At 55.4% G+C, this 16,659-nt stretch overlaps 1 protein-coding gene across 1 annotated transcript; it reads left to right on the forward strand.

The window, feature by feature from the left end:
• The first annotated feature begins 1,066 nt into the window (after positions 1-1,066).
• On the forward strand, positions 1,067-7,324 carry ZFP36 (ZFP36 ring finger protein). The gene is made up of 2 exons (XM_067556759.1): positions 1,067-1,205; positions 3,451-7,324. Exons 1-2 carry the CDS (start codon positions 1,170-1,172, stop codon positions 4,459-4,461), a joined length of 1,047 nt encoding a protein of 348 aa, XP_067412860.1. The 5' UTR covers positions 1,067-1,169; the 3' UTR covers positions 4,462-7,324.
• Positions 7,325-16,659: the final 9,335 nt, after the last annotated feature.

Below are 16,659 nucleotides of genomic sequence, written 5' to 3' on the forward strand. Positions count from 1 at the left end.
CCCAGCAAGTGTGTTGATGTGTGTGTGGGGGACTCACATGAGTCCAATGCCGTGACTTTTCCACTATTGGCGAGGTGGAAGCAGGGGAGGCCCACTTCTGCCTTTCCCGTTGTTGGAAAAATCACGGCTAATGTCCCAAATTGCCCAGTAATTGTGACACTGCATGTTTACACAGGACCTGACACGAAGCTAGAGCAGCCAAGAGGCCTTCCTGGTGTGCGTGTGTGTCAGTGCCTGGCTTGTACGTCCTAGCGCACCAGGAAACGTGAGCACCTGGTGCCTCCCGGGCCTGTCTCCTGCCGGGCCGTGCTGCAGCAGTGGGCAGGCCAGTCTTCCACCAACATGCCTGCGTGGCCAGTGGCCTGCTGCTTGCTCTGGAGCCAGCAGGAGCGGGCTGCAGCCTTATAGGCCAGGGACCCAGACGCAGCCAGAAAGGAAGATGAGATGCGACCTCTGTTGGAAGAAATGGAAAGTGTCAGCGTTGGCCGGAAGAAAGGAGATTTTGTTTCCCAGCCACTGAAACCCTCCTGGATTAAATCGCCTCTCCAGCCAGGCCTCTAAGATTGCCAGGCTGCCCCAGGACGGGAGGATCAAGTCCCCTCGACTAGAGGGGCCAGATCTTGCTCCCTTCCCAGCTCCCCTGGCAGCTGACGTTTACCTAGGGCGACCATATAGCAAGTGTGAAAAATCAGGACACTTTTTTTCCCAGTTTGGGTGGGATCGTGACGTATATAATAAAAAGCCCCTAATATGGTGACGTCTGGTCACCCTATTTGGTTGTTTACCCCTTCTGGGGCCTGTGTCTCCCCCCCCCTTCTTCTTTTCCCCTCCTCCCACCATCTGTTCACACATTGCCACTCCCTAGAACCTCCCCTCTCCCGCCAGCCACCTCTGAGTTGTTCTTTTCCCACGCCCATCAACTCAGCCCCAGGCCGCACCAATTTCATAAGGGCTTGGCTTTTTTTTTTTTTTTTTTTTAAATGAGATGAGCTCATGGGAGGCGGGGCTCTCTCCCCCCTATATAAGGACGGTTGTGAGCTAGCGCTGCTCAGCTCGCTCTGGTTGTATTGCTCAGCTGGGGCCGCTGGGGGGGTAACGGAGACTCCCACCCGGGGAAGGAAGCCAAGCTCTTGTCGCTGCCCGTGCCCCTCGCCCGGCTCTTCTTCGCCATGAGCTCTATGGTGGATCTAGACACCGTGTACGAGGTAAGAGGCAGCCGTGTCTCTTGGGGGCTGGGTTGAGGTGTCTCGGCCGGCCAGGATCCCCTAAACCAGGCGAAGGTTGACTTGTTTTGGGGGCGGGGGCGATTTCTCCTTCCAAAACTCCCAGCTATGAAATTAGCCCCCCCCCCCCCCCCAGTCGTTTGTGGCATGGGCGAAAGGGTTAAAATCAGCACAATCTGGCTGCTCCTTGACAAGATCGCCCCCTGCCCCCCCGTTCTATTCGTCCCCTTGGGGGGGGGGACAGACCGTTGCTAAGCCGGATCCGCTCCGGATCTAGGCGCTTGGCTCGATTTACTCCTCGACGGGCGCTCTCCGGGCCGGGTTTTCGTCGTGGAATAACTTTGCGTCGCTTGGTTTTTTTTGTTTTTTTGTTTTTGTTTTTTTTCTTTCCTCTGGAGAGGAGGGCGGAGGACGCGGAATGGGAATCGGAGCAGGGTTTGTGTCCGGCAGATCCAAATTCGGAGTCCTTCCGAAAGGAAAAAAAACCTAGCACCTGGGCGGGGGGGTGTCGGGGGTTGTTTTTGTTTTTCATGAGAAATCCTGGCTGGAGTGAATTGGCTCGACTCTAGTTCAGGTCACTAACTCGGGGAGCAAAGCGAAGAAACGGGGGGATAAATTTGGTGTCTCCCCCCGGCATCGATTCTGTTTAATCGGCTACTTCCCCTTTCGGGAAATGAAGAAGTGTGGCTCTAGGAGGACGGGGTCTGGGTTCAGGAACTGCTTCTAGATGCCAGGAATGTTCCCACCCCAGCAGCGGTTAGCAGGCTCTGCTGGGCCGGGGCGGGGGGGAGGCTCCTTCCTTCTCTCCTTCACCATAGCTTCTGCACGGCCGTTTGATTGCTGTTTGTTGACTCCAGGGCCGCGCCTTAGCTGGTGTAAATACTCCGGCTAGTGTGAACCAACACTGGTCTGGTTAGAATTCAGACAAGGCTGCCTTTGCCACCTGGGTGCCTCACCCTCATCGACTTGCCTTCCTGGGTCACTTCCCTGCTGTGATTCCTCCCTCCCCCCCCCCCCAACTCCTTCTCAGCCAGCACAGAAACTGCTTCCATTTCACTGTGTGGTTTTGGTCTCTTGTTTTTGTTTTTTTCAATGGGGAAAGATCTCAAAGAAGCAGGTCTGTAGAAGTTTAGTCCCAGTCCCTGTGGGGCTTTAAGGGGATAGCTGCACCCCCGGCTGGAAGTGGTTTCCATACTATGCAGGGTTTACAGTCGATTCAGTGGCTCTCAGCAACACTCCTCCTCCCCCCCCCCCCCACACACACACTGTTCTGGCCCCATGTAAAGCCCCTGCTTTTTTGGAATGATGGGCTGGGGGGGTGTCACCTGCCCTGACTGAAGAGGAAAGGGTTAAAGTGAGCGAGTGACCTGGAATAGCTGCCATGGTGGGGCTGGACTGATGGCTCCGGTTCAGAGCCAAGTTAAGCTAGTGGCCGCCCTGGGGTGGAAAATGCTGGACCTTGAGACCACCTGAATGAGGGGTGGAAATGGGGTGCAGCTGGAGGACGTGGGGGAGGGGTGTATCTGAGCAGGGCTCCTCTCTGGATCAGTGGTGGGGAAGGACCCCCTTGGTGCCGGGGGCCCATGGGGAAGCAAGAGAAGAGCACAGGGTGGAAAGAGTCGTGGAGAAAGGGCAGTTCCCTATGTAGGTTTACACTGTAATGATGTACGCCCGCTGGAATTCTGCCCCTCTTTGAAATCCTCGGCTGTTTTCGTCCCCCTCCATGGAATCTCACTTTTTCCATCCCCACTGCCTTGCAATTGCTTCCCCCCACTGCAAATACCAGCCCCCAGGCAGCGGGGGGGGGGGGGGGGAGATTGTTGCTTTGGAAGGGGGGATCGGTGCCAAGCTGTGGCCAGGCCTAGCAACTTATAAATAGCTCTGGCTATCCTTGGCCTGTGAGTCATGGCAGAGCTCACCCTGACACGGAGCGCTCTTTAAAGAGAGTTCTCTGTCCCCCAGGGACCCCACCCTATGCCCTCCTCTTTCCCCCCTCCTTCCTCCCAGAAAGGGTCCTGGCACTTGTCACAGCCAGGTGCTGAGTTTGCTGTAGGGTGGGTGGCTATGGAGCTGGGCACTAAGGAGATCTGCACCGGGTGCCCTCACCCTGGTGGGGGGTTGGCAGAGCCATGTGTCCCTGCCCTACAAGCTGGGAGAGTCAGAACTGGGCATTAACTCCACCACCCTCTTTTTTTTTTTCCCCTCCCCCTCTCTTCCCGCCCCACAGAGCCTCCGCAAAATGAATCTGAGCGAGGAGCGGGAAACGTCCCTGCCCGCCTATGTGCGCTGCCACTCCGCCAGCTCGGAGCCCCTGGGGGGCAGCGAGCCCAGCCACGTCTGGCCCCTGCGCACCCTCTGGAGCCCTAGCACGGAGCAGCTGCGCTCCCTGCCCGAACCGGCGGCCCCCCGCCCCTCCTTCCGCACCGACCGCTCCCTCAGCCTGGTGGAGGGCAAAGCCTTGCCGCCCCCTCCGCCCGGCTTCCCCCCGCTGCAGCCCCCGCCGGCCCCCGCCCTGTCGTCCCGCTACAAGACGGAGCTGTGCCGCTCGTACAGCGAGACCGGCCGTTGCCGCTACGGCGCCAAGTGCCAGTTCGCCCACGGGGCCGGGGAGCTGCGCAGCCTGAGCCGCCACCCCAAGTACAAGACGGAGCTGTGCCACAAGTTCTACCTCCACGGCGAGTGCCCCTACGGCTCCCGCTGCCACTTCGTCCATTACCCGGAGGAGCGGGAGCTGACCGCCTCCCCGCAGCTTCTGCGCCAGAGCCTCAGCTACAGCGGGGTGCCTGCCGGCCGCCAAGGCTCCCCGCCGCCCGGCCTCTCTGACCCGGCCTCCTTCGCCCGGGCGCCCTCCATCTCCCCGCCTCCCACCAGCGACTTCCTCTCGCCCTACTTCACCCGCCTCAACTCGGAGCCCGTGCCTCGCGTGGCCACCCTGGGGGAAGCTCCGGCAGCTCCCGCCCCCGGTGGGCGCTGCACCTGCCGCTGCAGCAGCGCTCCCAGGCTGTGCGCCTTCGAGAGCACCCGGGACTATTTTGCTGCCGCTCCGGGGGCGCCCGTTGCCTCCGGGCTGCCCCGAACCCCATCGTCCAACTCGCTCTCCGACCAGGATTGCTACAGCAGCTCGGGCAGCCTGAGTGGCTCCGAATCGCCCGTCTTCGAGATGCTGCCCGCCGCCGGCGGGGCTTGGAACGGGACCCGTCGGCTGCCCATCTTCAACCGCATCTCTGTGTCGGAGTGAGCGCCATGGCCGGCCGCTGGGGAGGGGGGCGCCGGATCGGGACCGCTGGGGTCGATCCAAAGGCGTCCGGGTGTGTGGGGCTGTTTAAATGCATTGATGGGACGGGGTTGCAAACCCGCTCCTGGGAGCAAAACCCTTCAGATGCTGCCCTCTCCAGATGTTTGCAGAGGAGACAGCCACTCCCTGGTGGGAGCAGCTGGGCGTTGGCTGGAGCTGCCCCTGTCCTGGGGGGAAGAGAGGAGGGGCGGAGGGGGTTTGGGTGGCCTCCCTGCATGTGGGACATGAGCTCCCCACAGCAGGGGGGTGTGGGAAACGAAAGGGAACATGTACTGTTGGCATTTGCCTTGTGCGCAAGGCAAGCTCCCTGCCTGGCCAGATGTAGCCATGCCTTTTAAATGACTTGCCCCTGTTGCCTAGCATTAGCGGTGATGCTGCCCCGGGTGCCTTGGGAGAGGGACCGTCCTCTCTGTAGACGGACCGTGGCCCCGCCCTGCTCCACTGGTTGCCCAAGAAGTGCCGATAATGACGATGACGCCAAAGTGCCTTGCCCAGCCCCGCCGCCTGGCCGGCTCACCTGCTTCAAGTTAGGGTGGGCTTTGTGAGATGGGCTGCCGGTCCCCCGCCTCCCCCATTTCCGTCTTTCTGCTGGCCTCACCTGTGTTGAGGAGGATGAGGGAGAAGCTGCCTTGGTGCTGGCATGCCTCCCTGACAAGGGACTGCTTTGGAGCGGCAGGGGGGGCCATGGTAATTTTATGTCCCCTATGTAGCAGTTTTTGGGGTGGACCACATCAACATAGGGATGCCTGGGAAAGGATAAATTTGGCTATAATGGTGCTGCTTTGCTCCCCCACTTCTACCTTTATTTCATGCTGTGAATATTTCAGGAAGGGTTCCTTGAGAATTTTTTGGGGGGTTTTATTTGAGGTTTTTTTTTGGGGGGGGGGGAGACAGTAGCTCAGATCAACCCTATTTTAACCCCTTTCACAAGGAACTGAGCGAGGGAGGGGTGTCCGAGAACAGCAACAAAAGCTTTCTCCAGTATCCTGCTGAAATACTGGAGTAACATTCCAAAGCTGTCACCTTTTTGCAGCATGAGGCTTTTGATAGTCGAGCTACTGCCACATGCACAACCTAGCCTCTGATCTTTTTTAAAAAAAAAAGAGAGAGAAAATACTCCAGTAACATCCCCAAACCCTGGAGTAACAATTTAACCAGCAGTGGCATTTTGGGTCATTACTGGAGTACTTTATTAACCCTAGGGTTAATATTCTAGAAGGGAGGAATTCCGTTCACTTAATTCAGTGGTTTTCAATCCTTTTTCATTTGCGGACACCTAAAAAAAATTTCAAATGGAGGTGTGGATCCCTTTGGAAATCTTAGATATAGTCTGAGAACCCGTAAGCGTCTGCAGACCCCAGGTAAAAAAACCACTGACTTAAAGCAAGAGCTGTTTGCTACAAACTAAGTTGGGGGAAAATATAGACTTCAGTAGTGGTGTTGCAGCATTTATGGCTGTTACTCTAGCAGAATGGAGTACTTTTTTTTTAACTGAACTGGTGATCGCACCAGCTCAGCAGCCTAGATGTAAAAGGAGGGGTGAAACTGAAGGGGGCGAGGGGTGCTAGGAATTATCTGGTGTAGGAAAGGTCTAACGCTGCACATGATACATCTCAGACTGTCTTAAAGAGGATAATGAGGCATCAATAGCTCTGGGTGGGGCAGGAAGGCAGCACAGATTATCCAGCATCTTGCAATAAAGATGTGGTCCTCTTCTCCCCCCTCCCCTGGTTCCTCCGCCCCCCTCCCTGGAATCCAAAGAGGGTTAGGATGTTCCATACCTCTCCCAGTTAGCCACCCCATCCAAAGCTCATTCAACAGTATGACAAGGCTGGCCTCAATTTCTGGGGGTTGTCCTCCAGAGCCATAGTGTTAAACTGGTCAGCCCTTGCCAGAGAGAGAGGTGGGGGGGATAGTAATGGACATGCACGAATACACTTGGCTTTGCCTGACTTCTTGTGCAGAGCCAGACTGTAATGTGCTCCCAAATCAATACCAGCCTCTTGCTGGCAGCTGGTGTAAATCAGGAGGAAATGGACTTAGTGTTGCCAGCTGCATGTGGTCAAAACCTCCTGACTTACTACTCCCCTCCCCACCCCCAAAAATAAATCTCAGCCTTTTCAAGCTGAGTTTTAAGATTTTTTTTTTTTTTTTTTTTTTTTAATGGATGAATCCATTTGGATTTGCCATATTCAGGGTTACTGTTTACCAGCATTTTTCCCAAACCTTGCAGGCTCAAAACCTGCCTTCTCTTTTAAAGGCAAGCTAAGTTTCTGCTCTCTTCACATGACTGTAGAAGCTGGGCTTTCGGAACAGCACTAAATATCACACCGGTGGAGCCCTGAAGCCTGCTGTGGTAGCATGTGCCACTCTCTTTACACTTCCTTTGCGGTGGAGAGGCCTAATGAGATCTCTTATATTTTGCTTCTGTGCTAACGAGTCCCAGCTTTTTAACTGAGGGGGGGAGGGCTTTGTGTTGCTGTTAGAAACCAAACAAACTGATGTTTACTTTGTAATGATGAGAACAGAAACCAAAATTATTTATAGAGTCTTATTTATTCAAGAAAGAATTTTATATATTTATCATTTTTTGTAATATTCTGAAATAATATATATATTTTCTGTGTTTATTAAAGTTAATTAAAAAAACAACAACCCCAGCCTGATGTAACCATGAAAGCGATATGTTTATAAGTGAAAATGCTTTTTTTTTTTTTAAATCATCATTGTGGTGGTTTATTGCTGAATCTTGAGGATTTAAAAAAAAAACACCATCCTGGTGGAAATAAAAGAGAGAAAGCTATCAGACTGGATGGTTTTGTGTGTGTTGTGGGGTGATACTTGCAGTGTGTCTAAAGCCTGGGCGAAACATGATGGTTTGCTGTTTTTTTGTTTTTGTTTTGTTTTTTTGTTTTGTTTTTCCCCTGCAATTCCCCAGTAATCTTATCTGAAAAGTTTAGACCAAAGATGATGCGTGGAGTCAGGAAACATGAGCAGAGGGACTGAAATTCCATTAGGGGATGTTTATCATGTCTCCGTGGATCTCTTGTCTTTCCTATCACCAGGTATGTGAGCATCTCACAAATGTGGGATTTTAGTATGGATTAGGGCCCAGCTGCCTAACGCCCATTGGGGCTGCATGGAGGCTGAATAGGAGACAGTCTCTGCCCCAAAGAGCTTCCAATCTAAATAGAGGGGCAACTGAGGCATAGCTCAATAAAGAAGGATGACCCACTGGTTAGGGGATCTCCATGAGGAATTAGGTGCCTAGGACTGAGGCTTCACTCCTCAAGGGATCTAACTCCTTTAGGCTGCATGGAGAGTTCTTGAATAAACTTTAGAAGAACATATCCTCAGGGATTTTCTATAGGGGCAGGTGAGCCCATACCCACCTGCTTCTGAAGCAGCTGGTACTGGTAAGATACCTGGCCCCATAAGCCCATTGTGCTGCTCCAGTCTGGGTTAAGGCTATTATCCTCCCAGCTTGTCGAGAGAGGACAAGGAAAGCACTGCCTCAATATTATAGATGGCAAAGGTGGGATTTGAACCTAGGTCATCACACTCTTTGATAGTACCTTAACCCCAAGATGGTTTGGCTTGCTCAGGTTGGCATGGGATATCACGCTCCATTCCCTTCACTGATCTGCCAAGAGGGGGTGGGTTTGCTGGTGGGTCACTGCTCTGGGCCCCAGGCTGGCTGGATTAAAGGTAGGTCTGGTACAGCAAGCATCACAGGGTGATTGCAGCTGATCAGTGTAGGTTCTTCTATGGCCCAGCGGGGCCGTGGAGGTGAGCAGTGGCCCCGCCTGGGTGACGAGCACAGTCCAGCGGCTGAGCGTCAGCTGTGTTTCCTTCCCTCTCTTCCTGAGCCAGGACAGGCCATTCTCAGCAGGTGCTGGCGTCACAGCTAACACCAGCGGGGCGCGGCCAGGCCCTGCCAGGGGCGCATCAACAAGCCTCTTTGCGCAAGGCCCCTGTTCCCTCCCAGACTGGAGGAACCGGCCTGTTGAGTCGCTCCCGCCTGATGCCTTCGGTAAACAATCCGCCTTAGGAAACCCAGCCGCGCCCGCCTGCACCCAGCCGAGGAAGGAGCAGGTGGAGCAGAGGGGTTGCTCAGGAATACCTTCAGCTGCAGGGAGCTTGGGCCTGGGTGTGAATCAGCCCAAGGCAAGGCCCCCAAATGCTGTGGCACCAGGAGGCTGATTCCCTTAGAATCAGTTTCATCCCATGGCCCAGTTACCAAACCTCTCCTGTCCTCTCTGAAGCTTGACATCGGGGGGGGGGGGGGGGAGGCAGCGACTTGTAGATGTCAAGGCCAGATGGGAACCCAGAGATCATCTGCTTGGCCCTCCCCACGAGGTAGGGAGGGCCACCCACTTCAGTATCAAGGGGCAGCACAATTGTTATGAAGCAGCGAGAGGCTCTGGCTGAGATCCTGTGCGCCAGGTGCTGCACCAACCCTGACCGAGATCAGGGCCTGTTCTGCTCGGTGTTGCAAAACTCCTGAGCAAGACTGGGCTATAGTAGGGGGTGACTGGGGACTGGAATCCCCCTTCATAGCCAGCCTGGTGGGATTCTCCCTCGCTCCTGGCATTTTGGGGGGAGGGGGCTGGGTTCTCCTAGAAGCTGCATTGCTCCTGCTCAATGGGTTCAGGTTCCAGGCCGCCCGTGGGGATCTCGCACGTCCTCTAGGGACTGCAGGAGCTTCTGGGAGCGCAGCTGTGTTTGGCTTCGTTCTTTGTGGTGTTGGTGCTCGCCCTCCCTTCTCCCTGGAGGATTGGGGGCAGTGTCTCCATGGGATCCACTTCAGCTGGGTTTAATGGTTTGACCCACAAGCCAGGGGCTGGATGCCTGCTGGTTCTCACATCTGCTGTACATGCAGAGGATCCTGGGTTCAAACCCCAGTGGAATCACAGGCGCTGCACCATGGAGGTGCATAGCTGAGTCTAGGTGAGCCATATAGGCCTCTGTAGGGCTTATTTTGTTTGACGTGCTTCTACTTGCCATGGTCTCTCCTGCTCCTTGGCGCTCTCCTTCTAGCCTCAACCGCCTCTCTAAATATTAATGGATGCTGGGCTGGTCATAAAAATAGCACAACCCTTGGAAGTTCTAGCCCTGGCTGCCAAGAAGGCTAATAGCATATTGGGCTGCATTAGTAGGAGCATTGCCAGCAGATCGAGGGAAGTGATTGTTCCCCTCTATTTGGCATTGGTGAGGCTACATTTAGAGTATTGTGTCCAGTTTTGGGCCCCCCACTGCAGGAAGGATGTGGACAAATTGGAGAGAGTCCAATGGAGGGCAACAAAAATGATGAGGGGGCTGGAGCACATGGGTTATGAGGAGAGGCTGAGGGAACTGGGCTTGTTCCGTCTGCAGAAGAGAAGACTGAGGGGGGTTTTGATAGCAGCCTTCAACTACCTGAAAGAGGGTTCCAGGGAGCATGGAGCTAGGCTGTTCTCAGTGGTAGTAGATGACAGACCTAGGAGCAATGGTCTCAAGTTGGAAATGGGATGGTCTAGGTTGGATATTAGGAAGAATTTTTTCCCTAGGTGGGAGTGAAGCACTGGAATGGGTTACCTAGGGAGGTGGTGGAATCTCCATCCTTAGAGGTGTTTAAGGCCTGGCTTGACAAAGCCATGGCTGGGAAGATTTAGTTGGGGTTGGTCCTGCTTTGAGCAGGGGGTCAGACAAGATGACCTCTTGAGGTCCCTTCCAACCCTCATCTTCTAGGATTCTGTGAAAACCAGGCTGATGTGTCCTTCTACAAGAGACGCACTCAGCCCCTGATAAGCAGGGGGACTGGCGGAAGAAATGGGAAGGGGAAGCTTTCTTGGGTCCTGGCAGGGGATTTCAGCTGCATTACAGATAACATTTTAGACAGGAACCACGAAGGAGCCATGCCGGCCATGAGCCAGGGATTGTCTCCTGCAGACTGCTGGACTAGTAGAAGCTTGGAGGGTCCCTCGCCCTGCTGCTAGGATGAAGGCTACTCCCAGCCAGGTCTCGGGCTAGACTGGATCACTTTGATACCACCAAGGCTAGTGCGAATGTGTTTGTTCGGTCTTCCACATCTGCCGCTCACGTGTCTGCTCATCCTTGCCTCTCTGTCGGGATCTTTCCCTCTCCTTGCCTGTGCAAGTCCCCGAGGCTGTGGTGGGGTGGCGGAAAGGTGCAAAGGTTCTGCCGGCAATGTAGCCAGGCTGTCGGCAGGCCATGAGTGCCCTGCAGCTAGACATCTTACGCCTTTGGGGCGACCCTGATGTGGGAAACCAGGCCCAGAGGCACCAAACCTTCACGGAGAAATCCCGGCCCCTGAAGTGCTTGTTGGAAGAGAAGGGGCGAGGAGCGATGGGTCGAGCCCGGTTTACTCAATGCTCCCACAAGATCTTTTTTCAGGTTGGAGAACAAGCCCACGGGCTGTCGGCAGATTTTTTTTTTTTTTTGCCTCCGACTGCTGGATGGTCATTAGCGGGTTGAGACCCAGAAAGCAGCTGTTGCCTTCTGCAGCCTGGGATGGGAAGCTGCCCCTGGGGTTCCCCTGGCTTCCTGGTGACAAACAGCCATGCCTGGACACCCCGTCAGGAGCTCTTTGCTGCAGTCCAGAAGCTCTCTACAGGCCAGGCCCAGGTACTGACGGGCTGCCATGACCCTCTGAATTCTATAAGCATCCAGCGACTTATCGGCCCTGATGTGTCTCCGGGAGCAACCTGCAGAAATGGTGCTGGCTCCTGCCTGGATTCTCCTTTCGGGGATGGATTTTGATTGCCAGCAATCTTGTGATCTCAGGGCTGGGGACACCAGGTAGTGTGGCCGGAGTCTCCCCTGGGCCTTTTGCACTGGATTCAGGGGGATAGTAACCGGTTTGTTTTTTTTAAATAGTTACTGCTGGTTGCACCCTGCGTGGCTGTTCCTGCCAGGGGATGAGGGGCGTCAGGGGCTCATTGATTTTATCACCTGGGTGGCGGCCTCCAACCTCCAGTCTGTTTTCCCCTTCCCACTGGCCCAGAAGTTCATTGCCTTCTCTCTCCTCCATCGTGCTGAGGGATGAGCCTTGACTTTCCCCCATTTTTGCTGGCCCCTGGTTGATTACAGGATCTGGATCTGCCTCCATCCCATAAAGGTCTTTTTAATGCCCGGTGACATCTGCGAAGCGTGTGACTGGTCCAGGCGTTTTCCAGCGTAGGGCTCTGGTTTGTAACCCACTTTTTCCAGTTGAAGCTCTCTCCTCCAGGAGCCTGTTTTCTGCCTCTACTCCGGCTGGGTTGACCAAGCTGTCTCACCTCATTGTCCCCAGTTGGTCAAGCTAGAAGGCGGCGACCAGGGGTTTGGACTAGATGACCTCCTGAGGTCCATTCCAACTCTAATATTCTATGATTCTATGGCCACTCTGGCTGTTCAAACCAGACACCGCTCTGTGCATTTTTTGGGGTAAGGTCCTCGCTGAATTCCAGGCAGCCTCCTTCAGTGTGTCACTCAGTATTTGCAGAAAGTTTTTGCAGGGATTGTCCTTCTAGGGGGCCGTCCTGGGACCCCCTCACTAGCTGTCTCCCCTTCTGTGGACAAGATTCTTGTACAGCCAGGCAGAGATTGTCCTGGAAGGATTTGGTGAATGTTTCTTTTGCCAACCAGAAGCAGGCCTAGGGCATGTGTGTCAAGGGAGGCATTTTGTCATCCGTACAAACCTCTTCCTAAGCTCCCCACCAGAGACTTGCAGTGGAGGGTCCTGCCTAGCTTGGTATCAAGTGATCATTTTGTGCAACTGCACCCTCTCACCCCGGAGGCGTCTGTGCCGTGTTCCCTTTCCATCCGGCTTTCGACACGGGTGTTTCATTTTTCCCCCTGCATTGCTCATGACTGATTCCTCTTTTTGTTTATTGCAGCAGCTTCTCGGCAGGTTTGGGATTGGTTTCCTCAAAGCCTTTATTTGTTCTCAGAATGAGATTCAGAGCATGCCTTTGGCCAGTTTCTTGCCTGGCCAACTTTTTGCAGGGTCAGGCGAAACTCGCCATTTTGAAATCTCACCAGCCCAGAAGGGCTTCGTGGTAGAGTGCTGGGACGTGCTAGGCCTGTTTGTGGCCCGGCTGCAGGTTGATTACACCTTTTATAAACTGACGTCTAACCTGGATGCTTTTCGGTTGGCTTGTGGCATTAACAATATTTGGGGGGAACTTGATGATGGTGCTTTAGTGAGCCGCATTTAATGTTCTCGTAAACCATGCGGTGCTTTATTTTACTCATATCTTTTGGGGTATATAGTGTAATTTTACAACATTTTTATATGATTTTATGGGCATAAAGGTGTTTTTCATGTCATGTCTCTCTCTTGCTTCCCAGCCCCTCTGGCAAATGGGGACCATATGATCCACTATCACAGCCCCATCTATCTGTCTGTCTGTCTGTCTATCCGTCTTATCTATCTATCTCCAAACACACTCATCTTTCTTTCTTTCGCCACATCTTTCTCTCCTTTCATGGTTCCTTATCTTCCTGGCACTGGACAAGACTCAGGAATTCTGGAGCCCAAGAAGCACCCCAAAGTCCAGCCCTTTGGGACACAGAGGAAGCCCCAGGGTTTACTGGAGCTCTTTGCTAGAGACGTGTTCAAGCGGCAAATTTCAACTCCTGAGGCCAGGAAACTGATACCATGCCTGCAAGTTTGTGGCTGCTCAGAGCTCGTGTTTTTGGGCCACTCTCTTACCTGGGGTGCTTACCCAGGCGCTATACCCACCTGTACCTGGTCATGTTGGGGCCTGGCTGGCTGGTTGCAAACAGACAGGATTTCTGGGGTTTCGCAATCCCAGCCCCATGTCTCTGTTTCAGACCATGCTGCAGAGATCCCCAGCCCTGCAGGAATGGCCAGATGGGCTGTGTCAATGGCAGAGGGCCTGTCATGAAGTGGCTATGCTGTGGGTGCTGGAGGAGGTGAGACATGGGGCACATGCTGAGCTGCCAGATGGGTGCTTCGCAGACCAGCTGACGGGGCCTGTGGGAATATTATTTGGAAGACTGTGCCTGAACTGTGCGGCAGCTTTGGAGGTAACAGAACCCAGGCGCTCCCAGCACCTCTGCCCCTCTCACCCTGCTGTAGCGCTAGACTCCACCACTCCCTTTCCAGACCTGGGACAGAACCCAGGAGTCCTGGCTTACAGCTCCCCCTCCCCTGCTCTAACCACTAGCCCCCACTTCTTCCCACCGTCAGCAATGGAATCCAGGCGTCCTGACTGCCCGTGGGTCTCATGTTTGCCACCTACCGACTGTTTCCAGGCCAGAGAAAGTGACGTGACCCTGTCTGCTGGGCCCCCCTGCCTCCTCCCACCGGCCTGCCTCCCCAGCTTCCCCTGTGTAATGGAAAGGGGAAGTGGCCCCCTGCGCTCTCTGCAGCAGCTCGGCACATTCAGTTCCTGTGGTGGCGCAATTGTAGGGCCGGGCCAGGGCCAGCGGGGGGTGAGTGGCTCGGGTCTTCCGCTTTCCTCCTACAGGGAGGGGAACTGGGCTGGCGGCCCCAGCTCTTTGCTTCTCAGCACAGCAGTGTGTGTGTGTGTGTGTGTGTGTGTGTGTGTGTGTGTGTGGAGGGGTGGGAGCCCACAGGCCTTTTCCACGGCACAGCTGGGGGGCGGGGAGGGGGAGCTTTCTTTGCTAGAGGACGATCTGTGGTGGGAAACTGTAGCCCCTCTCATAGCCTGGCCAGGGGGAGCCGATGCAGGGACCGGCTGGTCCTGGGGCTGGGGACACAGAGACTGGCTGGGCCTGTGGGAGATGGGACACAGGGATCGGCTGGGCCTGGGGCCGGGGGACACACAGAGACCGGCTGGGCCTGCGCTGGGGGACATACACAGACCGGCTGGGCCTGGGAACAACGTAGAGCCTAGCTGGGCCGAGGAGGGGGAGCTTCCAGCCGTCCCCAGGGGTCCCTCTCTGGCTCAGGGCCCTTGCCCGAGGCCAGCCTAGCTGTGGGGGACCCTGTTTTGCAGCCTAGCAGGAGACCAAGCCTTCTGGGGGTGCCTTTAGTCCCCCCACCCCCGGGCCTACATCGCCTCGGCAGCCTCTGCCACCCCGTCAGCTGCTCAGCGCAGTCTGGTTCGAACCTGGCCCGAGGCTGTCCCCATTGGGTGAGATGAGTCTAGCTGGGCTCAGCTGAGCCCTGAGTATCCCTGCCATGCACAGAGCGGGGACTGAATCCACGCACCCTGACGTCTAGCCGCCCCGCTTTGAATCAGGGGACCCCACCCTGCTGGCAGGAGGATTTGGCTGAACAGAGAGAAGGCTCAGGGATGGCTGGATTCCTAGCGGCACCCACATGGGGTGCAAATGTTTAATTGTGGGCGCGTTGGCCTAGCGGAGGAAGGTCTAACACGGCCCAATGTGGGCGTTGAAGCTGGACAAATTCAGCCTGGAAATAAAGTGTACATTTTTACTGGGGAGGGTAATTTCCCCCTGGAACAACTGACCAAGGGTTGTGGTAGATTCTCCATCACTGACAATTATTACATAAAGACGGGGAGTTTTTTTTCTCACCGATCTGCTCTCGGTGATATCTGGGGGCAGTTCTCTGGCCTGTTACACAGCGGGGTGTCAGACGTGATGGTCACAGTGGGCCCTTCTGGCCTTGGAATCTATGGATCTATGAAAACTCGGGTCTTAGCTAGCGCCCAGAACACTAAGTAAGTCCCCCCTTGCTCTTTCCCCCTGGGGGGCTAGACCCACGCTGAGGGCAGGCTTTGGGGCATCAAAACCCCAAGAGAAATCCCCTCCTGGCAGGGCCCAGCTTCCCCCCCCCCCCCCCCACCCCGGCCCCAGCGCCTCTTGGTGTCTATATTTGGCTCTGACCGGTGGTTTTTCTATTACAGATCAGTGAGTGACGTCCCAGGTAGGAAACTCACAAGACTGGAGGTGTCTGTGTGTGTGTCTGTGTGTGTGTGTTGGGGGGAGGAGTTACTGCACAGCCGCCACGTGGGGCGAGGTTGGTGGGCTCTGGGGGAGAAGGGGGGGGGGAACATGCAGCCACAAGGGGGAAGTTGAGGGCATGGGCAGGGTGGGGACTGGGCAGCCACCAGGCAGGGAGAACTTGGAGGGCACTGGGAAGGCCATGGAACCAACACGGGTAAGTTGGGGGGCTGTGGGGGGCCGTGCAGCCACATCGGGGAAGTGGGGGACTGGGTCATGCTGGAGGAAGTTGGGGGGCACTGGGAAGGCCATGGAGCCACCATGGGAAGGGAGGTGGGGGGCTAAGCACCCCCCATGAGGGGGTCTGTCGTCTGTCGCCCCCCCTCCCCCACCAGACTGCCTCACCCTCTAGGCTGGTGGGAACTTAGTGCTGCTCTCCCGGGGGTGGGGGAGGCAAAGGCTGAGGATGAGGGAGGATGATGGAAGTCAGAACACATTGTGTCCCTCCTCCCCGAGTCCCGAACCTACAGGGGATCCCCCCCCCCGCCAAATAAACCCATCCCCAGCGATCTAACACTGCCCCGGACTTCCCCACTACTGACCCACTGGGACATTTCCTACTCCCACTCTCTTGCCCTCCCTCCCACGGTGGCCACAGCGACTCCAGCCTGCAGACCATAAAAGGCAATTCGAGGAGCTGACTCTAGCAGAGTCGCTGGGGAATCGGCGGGGGGGGGGGGGGGGGGGAAGAGACCACCTACGCAGCTCATAGCCAGCGGGGTGCTCTCCCCGTCCCAGCCACAGAGACAGCCTGGCCTGGTGCACACAGGCGTCACCTACAAGTCAGGACACCTGGCTTCTATTCCTAGTTCTACTGGCTGACCCCCAGGCAATTCAGCTTCTTCTCTGCCTCAGTTTCCCCACCCTTTGTCTCATTAGACTGTTTGCTTGCTGGGGCGGGAGGGAGCTGGGTCTGGGCAGCAGCGGGTGCTCGATAAGGGCTGCAGTAACAAAGGGAACGTTACCAAGGTGTCAAAGTCCAATAGGCTGCGTGGTTCTAAGGTGTATGTTAGCCCGAGTGTCAACGATCAGAGCAGCGTCAGGAGCTGGAGTTCTGTGGAAACATTTACCTGGTCTAAAGTACCTCTGGGATAGTCTAATAGCCACATATATCTGTGCCCTGCTGACCTCTGAGTGTCACTGATATCATGTGGCAATGAGTTCCATAGAATAATTATGCACTGTGTTTAATTAAAA

The sequence above is a fragment of the Emydura macquarii genome, unplaced genomic scaffold (assembly GCF_026122565.2).
Source record: "Emydura macquarii macquarii isolate MOO-44397 ecotype Brisbane River unplaced genomic scaffold, CSIRO-AGI_Emac_v2 contig_1790, whole genome shotgun sequence".
In the NCBI taxonomy this organism is placed as follows: Eukaryota; Metazoa; Chordata; order Testudines; family Chelidae; genus Emydura; species Emydura macquarii.